This window comes from Astatotilapia calliptera, chromosome 7, assembly GCF_900246225.1.
Source record: "Astatotilapia calliptera chromosome 7, fAstCal1.2, whole genome shotgun sequence".
NCBI classification, from domain to species: domain Eukaryota; kingdom Metazoa; phylum Chordata; class Actinopteri; order Cichliformes; family Cichlidae; genus Astatotilapia; species Astatotilapia calliptera.
In genome coordinates, this window is record NC_039308.1 from 64,446,077 (window position 1) to 64,464,113 (window position 18,037).

At 38.9% G+C, this 18,037-nt stretch overlaps 2 protein-coding genes across 5 annotated transcripts; one reads left to right on the plus strand and one right to left on the minus strand.

Moving 5' to 3' along the window:
* Nucleotides 1-2,968: 2,968 nt before the first annotated feature.
* uri1 (URI1 prefoldin like chaperone) lies at nt 2,969-13,978 on the minus strand. Of its 4 annotated transcripts, none has more exons than XM_026176578.1 (11): nt 13,588-13,978; nt 12,920-12,954; nt 7,392-7,470; nt 7,084-7,219; nt 5,900-5,991; nt 5,739-5,802; nt 5,383-5,578; nt 5,043-5,283; nt 4,806-4,957; nt 4,009-4,249; nt 2,969-3,679 (listed from the first exon to the last, which is right to left on the minus strand). In XM_026176578.1, exons 1-11 carry the CDS (start codon nt 13,657-13,659, stop codon nt 3,491-3,493), a joined length of 1,497 nt encoding a protein of 498 aa, XP_026032363.1. In that variant the 5' UTR covers nt 13,660-13,978; the 3' UTR covers nt 2,969-3,490. The 4 variants fall into 4 exon arrangements, with proteins under 4 accessions (XP_026032363.1, XP_026032365.1, XP_026032362.1 ...); XM_026176580.1 differs by lacking the exon at nt 13,588-13,978 and adding an exon at nt 13,462-13,574; XM_026176577.1 differs by lacking the exon at nt 13,588-13,978 and adding an exon at nt 13,414-13,574.
* Nucleotides 13,979-15,358: 1,380 nt separating this feature from the next.
* zgc:112052 (protein C19orf12 homolog) lies at nt 15,359-17,693 on the plus strand. Its single transcript, XM_026176583.1, has 3 exons — nt 15,359-15,482; nt 16,649-16,809; nt 16,967-17,693. Exons 2-3 carry the CDS (start codon nt 16,650-16,652, stop codon nt 17,230-17,232), a joined length of 426 nt encoding a protein of 141 aa, XP_026032368.1. The 5' UTR covers nt 15,359-15,482; nt 16,649; the 3' UTR covers nt 17,233-17,693.
* The last annotated feature ends 344 nt before the right edge of the window (nt 17,694-18,037 follow it).

Here is an 18,037-nt window from a genome sequence, read left to right on the forward strand (position 1 = left end):
TTAACTACCTTTTCCTCCTCGGTCTAAAAAAAAAAAAGCGTTTACACGGTTTAGCCAGACGAAGCCAGCAACGCGCTTTGCTCTGTAGTATTTCCAGTTGAAGAAAGAGGTAATGAAATCTTATAAAAAATTACTCGGGATACTTCGACATGTCCCGAAGCCGTATGTCTCCCTCATCTGGCCGCTGGTATGTAAGTGTAACAGACTGGTACCGTGCGTAAAATGTGCACCAGCGTCTCCAGAACGCAGACTTTAGAAATCAATAAACCCCCCCCCCCTCTCGATATGCATGCTTGTAGAAGTATTATGTTATATCATGCATGTCACATTAGTCCCGGGGATTACCTGCAAGAGTGGTGCTTTTACTTTTGAAAACTTCTGTGAAAGCACGAAGGATTTGTATGGAGCTCTCATCTTTAAAAAATTATACACATTTATATCGGGAAGATGTTGTATAGAACACTTTGTGCTGCAGCTGCTGCTTATTTTTTTCGCATCCGATATGGGTTTTCGACGTTTAAGAGAAGACGGGATTATACCTGAGTGATTATAGGTGGTAAATGACTCTATTAAGAAAGCTTAATTGGAGGCTTGAAGCATCTCTCACACTTCTGCTCTCCGCCTGACATTCAGTATTCTCCAAAAAGGAAAAGAAAATCTTGCCATCTTGCTTCTAATGCAAATATATAGATAAGAGAATATCTATCTATCTATCTATCTATCTATCTATCTATCTATCTATCTATCTATCTATCTATCTATCTTTAGATAGATAAAAAAAGGTCATAAAAGAAAAAAAAGTGGAGACAAAGTGGATAGATAGATAGATAGACATGGTCCTTGGGTTCTTCATTTAGTTGTAGATGTAGGTGTTTTCTATGAAGCATTGATTTTTATCATCATTAAGGCCGTAACCACTGTTTGTTTTTCAGTGGGGGAAGTGATTTTTTTTTATCTTTAATTTTTTACATTTTCTGGCCAAAACTTAAAGGTACTGAATTTATCAATATAAGACAAGCTCACACTGATAACTAGTTGGTAACATGTTACAGGTTTCTCATTTTCTCTCAATCGGTTTATAAATTATTGACAAATGAATTCAGCTCTAACAGTTCTATAATATGCTGCTGTAGTCGTCCCATTGATTTTATTTATGAATATATAGGCTTTAATAACACACACAAAGCAAACTAAAGCAAACAAAAAATGACATTTCAGAGGATTTAAGAGATTATGGATCGAAAGAGCAGCGCAAAGATCATATCACAAAGCTGTTCCTGGACATTTGTTTCTCTCCTGTGATTTCCACCTGAGCCTCATTAGTGGAAAAAGCGAGGAACAGAAACCAGTTGCTCTTATAGGCAGTGAGTGTAAATGATCCAAGTACAAGACCGTTGGATATTTCATAACATATGTTCAAATAGCAGTGAAGCAGATACACTGGCTGCTGTTTAATCCATTCTTCTGTCATTTGGAACTAAAAGCTCCCCCTCTCAGACCCAAGCACCTGTCTGGACAACAATACCTGCTGAATCCCTAATCATACAACTCTTAAAATCCCTCATAATCCCTGAAATGTAGATCTCAAGTGTGTTCCAGCTCATTACATAGATTGTATGCAAGTTTTCTTTGAAATGTAGTTCCAGCATATACCTACGCAGCTTAACCTACATAAGACCATTGATCTGTGTCTCACCAACACAACTCTAGCATGTTAAGCATTGCCTAATCTGTCTCATGCTACCTAGATTTTCATATTGGAGGAATAATCCTGGAAGGGAGGAGGGTGAGGGGTGTCACCTCTGGACCTGTTTCAAAGCTTCTTATCAGAGACATACACTCCCACCATTTAACTAAAAGGGGAGCGATAGAGTTTTTAATTCAAAAATCATAGCTTTAATTAAAGCTGCATTTCAGTGTAGATGAAGTACATGTGCATCTGCTGCTGTGCTAGTAATCAATAGGTGCTCAGTTGAGTTCAGCATTTTGACCTTTTAGGCCACTAAAACCAAGAACACCTCCCCTCACTACTTCATCCAGCTAAAAAAAAAAAAAGGCCCTTCTGGATTTTTCCTATGATTGTTTTGAAACTGTAAGTAGAGTCACAGGAAACTGTTACTTAGTTTTGAAGGTTATGTGATTGTTACTTAAAAGAGCACAGTTTATAATGTATTTATTAAGCAGTTATTTTTCAAATAGGCCATTTATGTAAAAAAAAAAATACATAAAAAAATATAAAATACAACGCATGAATATTTTGTTTTAGGAAACAACTTGCAAAATACGTCTCATATTTTATTCTTTGAATCGTCTGTTTCACTCACTGTTCTCTGAACTGCATATTTCTCAACATTCATGCAGTGGTTTTACAGTTTATCCTTCTAAGCACATTTAATGCAACCATGAACTTCTGACTTTGATCTGTAAATAATACTTGCTTCTGGTCTTTAGCAGTGAAATGTTGGTGTTGCACCCAAAACATCCTCGATTTGTTTGTCTTGGGAATTCTTTCTCTTCCTTTAGGACTTGAGTTTTTACTAACAGGAGGAGCCATTTTGCTTTCAATTAACTTCCAGATTTGATGAAGCATTATTGCTGCCTTAGAAAGTTCGATGGCGGATGGTGCTTTACTTAGCTCCTCTAATTCCACTGCATAACAGGAAATTCACTAGGAGTAACAATAATTCATAAAAGCCTTATCTCAGCGTCTAGTAACAGCTATTTAAAGACTGAAACAATTTACACTAGGCATCAGGCAAAAAATTAAAAAAACTAAAATATTATTACCCATTATTACTGTGCTGTGTGCAACAACAACTGGAGAAAAACGTTTTGGTATAAGATATTGAGAAACACAATAAAGCCCTGTCAGCAGACCATAAATGAAATATAGATCCATCTCCTTGTGTAGGAGAGTAAGAATTATTTTCTCTTATGGAACAAAGAGAAATCAAGACTTGTAGTCAAAATCATTTATTTTTCTTTTACTTTCCATCAATATTTTTTCTGTTTTACATAAAGCTTGTCACAAAGGAATACATACATTCAGTAGGACAGGTCAAGACAGGGTAAAATGAGAGCTAACGAGACCTGATTCTGTTTAATAATCAATACTAGGGGAAAACAAACAAAAAAGGCAACTCATCTTATGTGGCAAAGCCTACAGTCGGAGTTAACCTGGCGATATCACAGATCAACAGAAGAGTAGACAGGTAAACGTATGACAGACTGCAAATGTCTTAAACAAGACTAAAAGAAGAATGTCTTTTAAAGCAGATAAGCAAAAGAGGCTGCAATAAACCGTAAAAAAGCAGTGTTACGCAAAGGCTGATTTGTTAAGTGTTCTACTTCACAGACAGAAACAGAAATCAGTGGATGAAAGGCGTGCAAAGAAATGAGCATGTGGTTTGTTTTTTGTTCAGTTACCAGAGAGAAACAAAGGCTTCACAAAAGATGTTCATGTAAAAGCTGAATATTTGCCTCTTAACAGTCACTTCTGCTGCAATCGGGCAGCTTTGAACTTTGACACCCTCTTCGGGGCTTGCTGGGGTGGGGCAACATCAGGCGCCACCTCCTCCTGTTTCTTCTCCAGTATTGTTGGCAGAGCTGGTGGAGAGATGGTCAGATGAGGGACAGCTGAGGGCATTGGATCCTTTTCTATAACTGTACCTGAAAAAGCCTGAGAAAGAGAAATAAAAAAGAAACAACAGTAAGGAAACTGATGTTGCGTCACACTTTCATATATTTGTGCTCGGATATATTGCAGAATCTTTCACACCAAAATGAGATTAAGAACTATACAAAGAAACATGTTCAGGTAACAAATACTAAACCAACTTAAAGCCGGGACACTACTTAAAAAGAAATAACACAAGTGCAGTAACTTTGAATCATGCAGACCATACATTTAATCGAAGAGTGTAAAAACAACAAACTCAATGCTGAAACTTTTCTAAATGTTACATTTACTCTGAGGTGAATACTTTGAAGCATTCAGCTCTCTTTCACCTCAAATCTGCTGGGAGGTTGCAGCAACACTGCTGTGGGACTGTCCTCTTCTGTGATGCCATCGCTGGTGTCGCTGTGCGTTGCTTCGTCGTGACTGAAGCTGCGTCCCATAATTCTGCGCTCTTCAAAGTCTGCAGCGCTGCTCTCACTTGTGTCGCTGCACACGCTGTTCTCTCGACTGCGTGACTTCAGTATGGACTTCCTAGGTATGGGTTCCCCATTTTTCACATCTACAAACAACCTGATTAAAAAAAAAAAAAAAAAAAAAGTAAGAGTCCAGTTTCACCAGTCAAAGCAGCTAAACATGAAGTATATGAAAAAAAGTACTGGGCCACCAAAATGTTACATCCACAGAAGTTGCTCAAAAGTTCCTGGGACACGTTATTTTTGCTGATGTTAATGCAAAAGCAGGTTTATAACTCCATCGTTACTGAGTCAGCGTTGCCAACTATGAATATGCTCTCAATGCCAGCATTCAGTTATTGAGATAACAGTGACTGAGTTGGTGTAGCTCCTCAGTGCTTCTACTTTGCAGTAATGCCACTAGCAGCTGATCAGGAAGAGAGGGAAGAAATTTCCCCAAACCTATTACAGCACTCAACAGTGAGTGCTTTAGAGTGACCCATTTCTTCACTGGTTTGTATTGCTTGATTTTATACACGTGTGGTAATGGGACTGAAAATACAATGTGGCCAATTTTTTTTCCATACTTCAAACCAGAATCTGTTTATGGCCACATTTCAGTTTTAGACATGCAAAATTCATTTGTTCATTAAGTCTAACTGCAATATTTTTACCTGTAAAGGTCTGCCGGTGTTGTGATTTTGTGAAGTTCGTGATGAGCATGTCCATTGCTGTGGCCATTTTTCTTTTTCCTCTTCGAGTGTTCCTTCTGCTCTTTCCTTTCGCTAAACTTCAGTGTGGTGTTTTTGCCTGTATTTATTCTCACCTGATGCAAAAGGCAGACACATGGAAAGATGAAGAGAAAACTCACAGAAGACTCACAGATGTTCTAACTTATTCATTGCTCTAACCTTCTTGGGTTCGACTGTGTGAGAAAAGTAGATAGTAGGCAAACAGTTGGCTTCCTCTTCCTCCTCAAAGTCTTCTTCCTCTTTCCTGTCCTGTCTGAGTGGTGCTGTGCTGGAAGGCAGCGCGCTCCAACCTGGCTTCAAACTCAGCCCATTTACTGGAGTCGCAGCATCTGCATCTTTCTCCTCTTCTGAGGAAGAGGATGATGTGTCCTCACCATTCATGTCTCCATTATCAGATAATCTGAAGGGGAAAAAACCAAAACATCTAACTTTGAAAAAGAACAAAGAAAGAGCAGGATTATTGATCCTCATACAAAAACAGAAAAGTATCTTCACATACTTGTCCTGCTCATCTTGTAGCTCCTCCAGCTTCTCGAGTTCATCCAATCTAGCCCATAGCTCCTCCTCAGTCATAATGCATTTCCTGCTTCCACTATCTCTGCTTTCTTCCTCATTCTCCTCATCCTCTTCTTTAAAATCAAAAAACACATCCTGCTTGGGCTTAGAGTTTGGCTTGTGAGCCATTCTTTGCTTTCCTGTTAAAGCGTACAGAAAAAGAAACCTTTAAACTATTCACGCCTACATATGAATTTAATTCTGGTGTAGAATTAAGCAATAGGTGAAAAGCTACACTGCTTTCTCTGCAGCCATGATGCACAAGTGAAATGAGGTCAGAAGAAAGGCTGACAAAGATACCTTTGGTGACAACAGAGTCATTGTTTCCAACCTCCTCTCTGATGTCAACATAGTCGCCTTTACTCTAAAAGAACAAGAACACTACAGTTAATGTTTTTGCCCCCATTTATGACTTGCACAATAACTTATGTGTGAGACAACTTGTTGGTAATGCAACATACAGCAGAGATGGTTTCCAAATTCTTCGCAAACCCAACTCTGGCTTCAAAGTTTTTTATCGTCTTGGACAGGCCATCTAGTTCATTCTTCACATCTGTAGACAGCAGATGCATTTTCATTAAACTGTGCACTTAGGAGGGCAAACTGACAGAGCCACATGTGCCGAAAAAAGACACAGAGACAGCAGGCAGATTTCAATGAAACGCTTCAAAAAGAAAAAAAGGAAAAAGACAACCAGCTTGTAAAGAGTTAAAATCCTAAACAAGTTGAGAAGAGAAAAAAAATGAAAAATGATGACACAAACAGTTGATAATATCTTCTGCCCTGAATACTACTCCGGATCATTAAATCTTCACAACAATTAAGCCCTTTCACTAATAGCAGCAGAGGGCCCTTGTTTCCATGGCAATCGGGAGCCCCTCCAGTCAGTGCATCAACTGGAAGTGAGGAAAGGTCAAACACAGAAGGCCTGACAACTCAGCCGCTGTCTGACACATTTCAGCTAGCTATGTTTGTATTACAGCACTTAGCTCTGTAATAGCAGGGTGGGCAGGGTCAGGAGATGGGGGAGGACGAGAGCGGGGGGGGTTGGGGGTGGCGCTGCGGATGGGGCTGTGGCAGCACATTTCTGCTTCACTAAACATTCTAATAATGTTCACATCAGAGATCGTTACTTGGGCCCATTTGACTTGATATGAGATTTTCAGAGCTAGAAATGAGCAGCGGGGTTAACACACACAGGGAAGCAAAGCTGCACACAACTGATGTGAGATCGAACAAAGCCGCTGCAGTAACAGGGCCCGATTTGACCACAGAAAAGAGGAACAGGTAGGAGCTGTTATCCCACGGTTCACAGCCTAAGCAGCGACAGCGGTGACCTGAATGAACGCAAAAGCTGCGCAGTCCATGAGCCCTGCAAACACTGCACATTGAAATAAAGGCGCGTCGAATGTGTCGCTATGACAAACGTCCAACAGCTGTAGCATCTTTGCATACGTATGACTGCTGTGGTGAATCGTTACACGGTTTAAAGTTTTTCCTTCAAGGATCTGTTCAGACGAGCTATGTTGATATGATGCACTTGCGCCCTCTGCTGGATGAAAAGCAGCACTAACAGATTATGTTAATGTCACGCGGTAAGTATTCAGTGAGAAGTGAAAAAACATAGTTTAAGGAAAATACTCACATTTCATCCTGTGATCAACAATTTTTTGAGCTTGCTTGGCAGAGCACTTGGTGAACCAGTTATCACCCAGCAACACTGTGACCTCGTTGGTGTGTACCAGCTTTCCGGGCATAAAGGCCAAAGGGCCAAATGGTACCTGCACGTGTGGAAAAACAGAGCGCAAGAAAAAAGAAAAGAAAAGGGAAACAGGTCAAATCAAACAGGTAGAGCAAACGCAAATAAAGGAGTAAAACGTATATAGGAGTGAACTTTTGTGTATTTTAGAATTCTCTCCTTTCCTCTGTATTTTAAACAAGGTCATCACTCACCATGATGTCATATGACAGTTGATCTGGCAGAGTTTTGAGGCGGTCATTCAGGGCTTCATAGTCACCCGACACCTTCTTCCTGCAAACAAAAGGTTTCTCCAATGAAACCACAGCTCTCTGAAGCCATCCTGTCTAATTTGGTGTGTTTGTCATATTTGGGATAAGTCAAAATTTAAACAATGGGAAGCAAACAATGGAGTAAAGGGGGAGCGCCTGTTTTCCACTTGGGGAGGGCAAATGTGGCATAGCAGCTAAAGTAGTCTCAAGATGTCACTGTTTTTTTCATTTACTTATTCTTATTACTTATTTTTTGCTGGGCATTGTAAAACCTTAGGAATTATAGGAAGAGAAACTGACCAAGGAAGGAAGGAAGGAAGGAAGGAAGAAAGGAAGGAAGAAAGAAAGAAGAAAAAGGACCAGCTAATTAAAATTTCTTATCATATTTATACAACAAAGACAGCAGAAACAAAAAATCCCCTCAGCAAAAATCACTTGACCACTTTGTAAATGGACCACAGCTACCAAAGCTTTATGACAGCATCCTCAACATAAACTACTGAATCAGGCTCAGCTTCCAATGCCTTTTACAGCAAGTGTTATATTCCCATTTGAAAGCACAGTGCTGCCAACAGCCCCCTCATACTGGGTAATAAATCCCTCCAGTCATCTGTTGGAAGAGTATTTTCTCCTTTACACTCTCCTCTTGCAATCAAACATTTGAAACCAAACTTTTTAATGAGCACTTTAAAATCCAATTAGTAAACAGCTACAGCAATGGAGGCAACAGTACTTTTTTGTAGCTTTTGTAATGCATTTTCAGTAGGATTTAGGAATTTTACATTTATGAACTTTGTATGCAGTTACATCCATAAGTTGTTGGTTTCCAAGCAGTTGGATTAACTGAGAAGCAGACTGACTGTCAGGTGAAGCCTGTTCCCTTATGTCATGACAAGTAATACAGATAAAAGATCTTTAGTTGATTATAAGCTTTTAATTTGGAGCTGTTTACTGGAGGAGATGTTGATGAATGAAGGCCATTGTTATGGTTAAAAAACAAACAAACAATGATCAAGAAGCTGGCCTCAAAGCCTATTGTTCAAAGGTACTGTTTATAAGGGTGGGGAAACCTGCAGTCAGCTGAGACTAAAGAAGTCACTTGAATGAATGATTTAAAACAGAATCTACTTCTTGGGAAACAAACAAAATGAACCTATGTAATCTGGCCTGCAGAAAGGTCAGATTACACGTTAGAGAAAACATGTGAAAGCCCCTGCAAGTTCTTGGAAAAAAAAAAAAACTGAACCGATGACTTTTACCACAATGATAGAAAGCAAAAGGTATGGAGGAGGAGAGAAACAGCCCATGAGCTGAAGAACACGACATCGTCTCTCAAATGTGGTGAAGACAATGTTATAGCACGGGCACATATGGCTGCCAGTGAAACTGGGCCAGGAGTGTTTACTGATGATGTCACTACTGACAGAAGTACATACTGTGAAGTGTACAGAGCTATACTCTCTGTTCAGACTCAACCAAATGCTGATCCAAAGGTGCTTCACACTGCAAACAGATAATGATCCAAAGCAAACTGCAAAAGCAACCCAAGAGTTTATCAAAGTAAAGAGATGGGATATTCTTCAGTGACCAAGTCGGTCACCTGATCTCATCCCAGCAGATCCTGCTTTTCACAAACTGAACACAAAACTGAGGGCGGAGAGACCCCCAAAAAACAAACAAGCAGCAGCAAATGAAGGTGGCTGCATGAAAACCGAGCAGCACTTTATGATGTCCTTCGACAGACATTGACTGGAAAGGATTTTTTAATTCAAGTATTTAAAAAGATCCTTATATTTACAAGTATGTTTGTTTGTGCAAATAGTTTTAAGCCTCTGAAAATGGGGGAGTGTGTATAAAAATGGTTGCAAATCTTAAGCAATTAAATAAAAACAACTGACCGCTTGACTTAAAAACCACCATGGTAGTGTACAGATTGTAGCTATGATTAAAAAAGCCAACCATCTCAACCTTACACCTCTAGCTTTGTCTCCTAAGCTGTCCTGCCAACATCCTAATCTCTATCCCTATTGGTCACTCCCAACAGAAATCTGAGCATCTTCAACTCTGTCACCTCCAGCTCTACCCCCTGTCTTTTTATCAGTAGCAACACCTCTAAACCATACATCATAGCAGGTCTCACTACCATCTTGTAAGCCTTCCCTTTCCCTCGTTCTTCTATCCATTTGTCAAATCACCCCTGGCACTCATCTCTATCCACTCCACCATGTCTGTACTCTATTCTTCACCTCTCTCGTACACTGTCTATTATTTTAGATCACTCACACACACACTTCACTCACTGTGTTGGAAGGATAGAAAGAGTATTTTCAGCAGTGGTGAATTTAAAAATAAATAAAGACATTGAGAGGGGAGCTTTAGATTCACAGTGCAATACAGTGGCCTCAGCATATTTTACGATATTTTTATGCTTCTTCTTTTGAATTTACTTACTTTTTTTGTTTTTAATTTGGGAATAGGCAAATATTCTGCCAAATCAGACCCTTGTGTAAAAGAAACGTGAGAGAAACTACACTGAATAGTGTGTAACTGGACTGGATTAATGTATCAATAATAACAAAAAGGGGATTTATCTCACGTCAGGTCCGTGAATGCTAATAGGAGCATGAGGAAGATATTTATCACACTCTATGCACGCCCATATAGTCTTAAAAGCTCTAGTCAGTGGAAATGAAATCACCTGTGTGAGTCTGTCGAGACTTACAGGACAATGTTTACACATCTGTTATAAAGAAAATGTTTTATTGCCCTTTTACTGATAAGTACTCTCTTTCATTTTACACATAATGCAAAATAAATGTAATAACACAAAACCTACATGCACTTTTCTTATTTTAATCAATAATACTTAAAACACTGATGCTAACACCCCCTACTTAGAATCAATGGAAATGCACTTACTGTAGCAAATCTACCCTGCAGTGAAGCCCCTACACAGTCATGCTCCACTCACACAGGTGTTTTTATCTGTCTGTTAAGAGCTCTACTATCTCTTAATGTCTCTCTGTGCATACACCACATGTCAATTCTCTTAAATGCAGCAATACTTTCAGCATCTTTTTTTTGTTAGCAGCTCTGCTAATCTATGTCTGCTTAAAATGCCTGTAGTATAACAAGGCACAAAAACAGACTACTGCCACTGAAACAAAGTAGTAACTTCCTCAAATACGACAAATTGCAATGTGAAATGTACTATATACACTTAAATACTGGGACACACCTTTAAATTTTTGAATTCAAGTACTTACAATCCATCACCTAAACATGCATTTACAAACATTTGTGAAAGAACTGGTCTTTCCAAAGACTTCACTGAATTCAAGCGTGGTACTGTCAATAAATGTCTTTCCTACTAGAGTAAAAGCATTCGGGATCCAAAGTGGCAGACCATGTAAAGTTTCAGAGAGAGGACACTGAGTAATGAAGCGCATAGTAGACAAAAGTCGTCATCACTCTGCCGACTCAGCAGCTACAGACCTCCTCTGGCATTAAGATCAGCACAAAAGCTGTGCGTTCGGAGCTTCATGGCACAGGTTTCTATGGCTGAGCAGCTCCTGTAGTGTAATGTGTAAGTGGCCCAGTATTTTTGTCCATATACAGCATCTCTGCATGTTTCCCTTTTGTAAACTACTTGCATGTGCACATTCAATAAAATAAGCCAGTTTTCTTTTAATCAGCTGTGCCGTTGCACAGGTCTGCACGATTAATCGTTAGAAAATCGCGATCTCGATTCATACTTATGTGTGATCTCATTTCCAAATGACAACGATAAAAAAAAAAAAAAAAAAAAAAAAAAAAAAGACGACGACGACGATTGTACCGCATTTTGATCCGGGACGTACTCTGCATGAAAACAAGCGCTCACTCTTCCTGCTCAACAAATGACAAGGGCGGAGCCTTATACCACGTGATACAGAAGCTGTGCCGTGTGATGCTAAAATTAGCACGTCAGGGATGACGAGAAAGTGACAGGAGAAAATCCGTCCCGGTCAACCACCCAAACACCAATAACGGGAACCTTACACAGCGCTTCCCTATACCCGTCGACCTCCCGCAGGCACAAAGAAATTAGCGGCTATTACTTATCACCTGGCTCCCATCAACACTGTGCAAAACGAGGGATTTAGGAAAATGATCAACACCCTAGACCATAGGTGTCAAACTCTGGCCCGCGGGCCAAATTTGGCCCGCAGCCTACTTACATTTGGCCCGCGAAGCCATACCAAATTACTATCAGAGCTGGCCTACTGGTATTATACAGCTAATATATATATTGTTTAGTATTAAGCTTTGCTTGTTCCATATTCAGTTTTTCAGCAAAACGTGTTTGAGTCCATAAGAAAAGATTCATTCTTATATCTGGAGGAATAAATATATTTCAATAAATATTAACGTTAGCCCGCGACTTTGTTCCAGTTTTGAATTTTGGCCCACTGTGTATTTGAGTTTGACACCCCTGCCCTAGACAAACGCTACACAGTGCTGTGTTATTTTTCTATTGTTGCACTACCTGCTCTATACACGCAGTGTCGAGCAACGGTGGAGACGGAATTTCAAGCAGTACAACATTTTGCGGCAACAACAAAACGTGAGACATTTGTTGTTTTTATGTTTATTTATTGTTTTTATGTTCAGTCTCAACTGTTACGAAGTTGATGTGCAGTTAATAAGTGCAATAAATATTTATACTGGAAATATTTATACTGGAAAAGAAAATCGTGATCTCAATTCTAAGCCAAAAAAATCGTGATTCTCATTTTATGCAAAATCGTGCAGCCCTACTGTTGCAACACAATTTGTGCTAAACAAATAAATCTAAACTTGTTGATTTCACATCAGAGTGAAGTCTGTCCTTGTAGACCCACAGGTCATAGCAAGCAAGGATTGATGAGTATTAAGTAAGAGAAATGAGATGGAGCCACCCTCCCTGACATGTTACTTCTCTGATAATACTTCAATCATTCTTTTTATTAACCCAATTCTGTTAAGGTGTTTCCATGTCACTAACCTGCTGTTTTGCATCACAGGCACTGTTTATTGTTAAATACTCCAGGGCTGTTGACAACACTAACAGTAACACCTACAATAAAAAGTCAAAAATCTGTGCTGTGAAATGGGGCCTGCTGGAACCTGAGCAAAGGTCAAACACTTCATTAGGAAATAAAAGAATATCACTGTGTGGGTGTGCACAAACTTGATAAGCAACTGACGTTTTCTGTCAATTTAGAAAGTATTGATGACCCTAAAAGAATCTATTTTTGGTTATAACAGCATGTTTGTGCAAAATAGGGCAAAAAAAAAATGGAGAGGTCTAAACCTGATATAGTAAACTTCAAAACTACACTGAAGGAATATTAGAACATGAAGAACCTGCACAGTGTACTCAGTTAATGCAAGCATATTTTAAAAACAACCAACTTTGTGCTCAAGTTCATTGGTGCTTTCATGCTTACCAGTGTTGAATCCGACTTTCACAGTCTTTCACCACCTGTTTCAGGACAAATAATTTTAGTAAGAATCAAGCTGATAAATCTACGCAACTTACACAGTCTCCAGGTGGAAAATTTAAAAAACATTTAAAAACATTTAAATCATCTGTGATAAAACATTCATTTCACCGAGGCTTTTACTTTACCCCGGCTGCAGACACAACTGCCCAGAGGCACGAATTTATATGTAATAATAGTTTGACAATCATCACACACAGGGAAGTAGGTCAGCAACTCCGAGGAAGTAGGACGAGACAAACACAAAATTAATAATTTAAAAATGAAGCAAAAAAAATGAAATAAAAACACAGTGGTATAAAATTCTTTTTTTTTTAATGCCAAGAAACGAACCTAGCTGAGCACGCCCTCCTACAACATTTAAACTTGAACATGTGAGCGCAGAAGGAGGAAGCTTCTCGAAAACTGAAAGTCAAAACAACAAACGCTCTTTGTGTAACCTGTGAAACAATAATGGCACAGATGTGTGTATCTGCAGTAAAAGGTACTTCAGCAAGTCCCAGCAAGTGGCTCCAAGACCTTCCCCGGTGCACCATGTGCCCAGTGGCTGACGGTGGCTTGGCTAACGTTGCATACTAGCCAGCAAAATGTTTCGCGACAACTGGTGATATTACCTTTTCGTGCTCCTCTCGGAGCCTGATAACTCCGCCGAGGTGTTCTATATCCACTTGACCCTTTTCAGCCATTGCCAACCCACTTGCACAAAATAAATTTCTGGTGTTTCGTGACCCCAAAACAAAGCTCAAGGGCTGTTGTGAGTTCTAAAGAAGTGTTTATGAATGCAGCAGCAGCTATTCCTGAGACCCGTTCTGCTCGTATTCATCAATGGGTCAGTGATAGTTATCCACACTTTCGGAAGTGATATCATCTCACACTCTCATTTCAGAATTTCTGCATGATTTCCAAAAATATCCACAGTCTGAATATCCGAAGATTAGCCAATACTCCTTGTCACTCTCGCTGCGCCATGCACCTCCGTCCAACTCCAAGAACTCAACCGCTATTCCAGGGTGGTCCCGGTCTGAGCTTTCAAAATAAAAGACTTCGGTCGTATACTTGGTTTAGCATTAACAACAACAACAACAGCAACAAATACAAAACGTAAAATTAAAGAAAAAAAAACTAAAAACAATTATACTTTTGGTGGACCTAAGTGAATAGGAATAAATCTGGTAAAATTACAGTCACAACAAAGTGCACACCTTGTGGTGGCTTCTTTCTACTCTCAAGCCCATCCTCTAGTTTCACATCAGCAAGTTTTTCGTAAGGCTAAAAAATCAGTCCGTGTTGGATTCACACAAGCAATTCAGCTTGCGTATGGAAGGCTAAGATATGGAGGTCGACTGGGCCACTGCAACACCTTGAGTTCGGTAGTCTTAATAATTGCGAGGCGCACACATCCTGTGACTACAAATGATTACATTTGAAAAGTGTGTACTTTATTTTTACCATGACTCCACGAGTACTTCAAAAGTTTTAGCATTTAATGCATCTCTTTCCTTTCTCATTTAATGCTTTTATTTTAAATGTCAAACATTGCATTTTCCGTTTTGGTTTCAAATGAAGCGAGCTTGATGCAGTTCTTCCTCCCAGTGTACTCTGGGTAAATATGAACGTCTGCACAGATGTAAACAATCTAAAGCGAGGTGATGTTGTTCCACCTGCATATAAAAACAGTGACAAGCACAACAGATTTGCACATTCAGGCACTATTTAACTGGCAGCAGGTGCAAACCTCCCCATGTTCACCTTCCCGATGCTGCACGAAAATTTACATATAATATTTAAACACACATCACATAAAAGCCTATAAAAGTATTAGAAGTAACGACCGAATCAAACACGGCAGTTGAATGAGTTTGATTTAATATGATAACAACAATATGATTTATCCCCAAGCTCCCAACCTTCCTGTGTGGCAGGAATTAAATAGTCTGTTTTTGTTGCTTTTAATTGCTGTTGGAAATATGAGAAACACCAGTTATAAACAATGTGTACACAAGCTATAAAAAAAAAGAACGGCTAATAATTCAGAGTTTACCCTTTAAAGCACAGTGAACACAGATTATTTGGCCTGAAAATCAAAGACTATTTTCAACTGTCCAATGATATTTTAACGTATTTAAGTTAAGAATACGTTATAATGGCTTGATGCCATATATGCTATATTTATAAACTCACACGCTGTTAAAATGTACAATTTGTAAGAAAAATATAACAATACTAATTTAGGCTAGTCTAAAAATATTATACATTGCTGAAACTTGTATTGGAATTTAGGCTCAACACTCCATTTTAATTCGGCTAAATGTGGTTTACACGTTTGTAGTTTTTGGACTTGAATGCAACTTCCCAGGGCATTCCCATCAGGCATTGCGGCAAGAGTCATACAGCAAGCTTCATATATCATGAGGCGCATGCGGAGCCCGGCCGAGCTCAGCAAATAATGAGAATGACATAGTAAAAACAGGACCAGTAAATGTCGATAAGGATTTGAATAGACAGCAAGGTATGTGCCAAGCGTTTACTGTGGATGGTGAAGCAGCTATGGCTTTAATTTGAATTGACAGAGTTTTGCAGAAATGACAGAGCTGCGCAGTCTGTTATGAAGCTTTTGATTGCTTGATCGCCTTAACAATACGAAAGCATGCGGGAAGAATATTCATAATGTTAATTGTTTGTTTTTTTCAAAAACTGTTTTTAGTAAAGGTCGCCAAATTCAGCATCAGTTGAAGTGAGATAAGGGCTCACGGTGATTAAATTGCGGCTGTGTGGATAGATAATACTATCAGTTTAACTTGCATTAAGCCAGAAGTCTCATAACACAAGAACACTCACCAAAATGTATTAATTATCAACAGCCCAAATAGTCCGTTTGAGTTGTTAATGACTTTATTATTCCTAAACTTCAATGTGTAATTATGGTTTATTTAACCATTTATTGTGACGAGAGTCTGAATTTAACTGTAATTAAAATCACTCTGTATATAATTATACAAATCAGCGCGTACAATAACTGACAGTAAATTTTTTTTGATTTTAGTAAAAGTGTCAGACTCTTATTAACAGTGAAATAAAAATGATGGGTTCACGAGTCAATCTGAGGGCGCATGCTCGGTAAAAGTATGACCGTTTACGTCAGCATACCTATCTGGAGTGTACACAAAGGCAAAGCATTTTAAAAACAAAGACCTTTGTGACCTAGCTTTTCGAGATACCGGTCATTGATTTTTTTTAACCTATTTATATCACTTCTACTCATTGTCTCATATTTACCTTTAACTTTGTTCTGTTTTATTTTTAAGCTTAATGTTATTTTTTCATTGAGAACTGATTTAATTACGTCTGAAGTTTCTTGTTAAATGTTAAATGTTTTATTGTTAAAGTTTAGCAAGTAATGTGTGGAATTTAAGATGAGCTAAGCTGTGTTGGTATTTTGTTCATTTATTTAATTTTGAAGTTATTTTTCAATTATAACCTGCTGAAATGTTGGCAATGCTGCTGCTGTACCCAATCTTGTGAAACTGAAAGTATTTAATAAATTATGAGGGAACAATTCTAAATAAAAACACAATTTCAAATCCTTTCAACTTTTATGGGCCTGTGTTGCTGAAATGTTGAACAAAAATGTCTAAATTGTGCAATTGTTTTATGAATCGCAAATCTAATCCACAGGATGTCTCCACGAATCGATGATGTTATGAAGCTGTGTTGTGAGTTGTCCACCAATCAGCAAGTTAAGACCACAGTAAAAGGTTCTGGGAAAGGAGCAGCAGCAGCTGGGGCGCTGGCCTTTGCTGGAGGATTGGTTGGAGGTCCTCTTGGCATAGCTGTAGGTGAGTGGAACAATGCAACAGTTCCTCTATCTTTAGGAACCATTTCTAATCATATAGATTCATCATAAATGCTGATGTATTGGAATTAAGCTGTTTATTTTGGAGTGATCAGCATTATTGGTTTATCTCAAAAGTTTGAAATTTTGATCTTCTGTAGGAGGGGCTGCTGGAGGCCTTCTGGGCTGCTGGCTGACCAGTGGTCAATTCAAACCACTTCCACAGATCATAATGGAGCTCAGCCCTCAGGAAAAGCATAAGCTTTATGAGGATCTCATGGAAATCCTGGGAGACATTGAGTGGACTGATTTGGCTCAGCTGATTGCTCTAGTCATGGGCAATGCAACTCTGAAGCAGCAGCTTACGGCTGCTCTTCTTGGATACATCACCAAGGAGCTCCAGGCAGAAGTGCACTATGTTGATTAGTCACTTTCAATATTGTGACACAGAAGCCTAAATGCAGAGGAGGATGTTCTCTGATGAGTGTGAACTACTTTTTGACACTTAAAAGACTCCTAATTAAATTCTGTATGATATAAATGTTACATATGTTGATGAAAACAGCTGTATGGCTGGGTAATTTATTTTGATAAGTGCAATTATTACTTATTTATTGTACCATTTATTCTGTCTTTAACTGCACCGATCATCAAGTCTGGCTTTAAGTCATAGTGAATTTTAGGTTTGATGGAGTTGTGATGTTGTCCAGTCTACTATCTTATTTACATAAAAAGGATTGTGAACTAAGCCAAAATTCTGCTGTGTAATATAAAGATTTGATATAATTACATCAATTACCAGCCTTTTTACATTTTAGCAGATTTGCCAGCAACTGTATACAGCATATTGTACACTTTGAATAAAAAATAAAACCAGTGTGGACTTGGCATTTGGCATAGCAGTCTTTATTCCTTGGCATTGAATCCATCTGGGCATTAACATTGTAGATCTGTCTTTTATTAAACTTAGTACTAACACACTTAAGCTAGCGTGCTGGGGTTGGCATAGGATTCTAGTCATCTGAAGGTCTGTGATTTTATCCTGACTCATCCAGTCTGTATGTTGAGGGATCTTTGGGCAAGATACTGAACCCTAAGCTTCTCTTAGTGCATCCAGAGCATTTGTGAGAGTGTGTGCGTGCTTATTATTCACGTGAAAGTGCCCAAAGGCATAAGACACATAGACTATAGAATGTGTGAATATGTGCATATAGCATGTGGAGTAGTGGTTC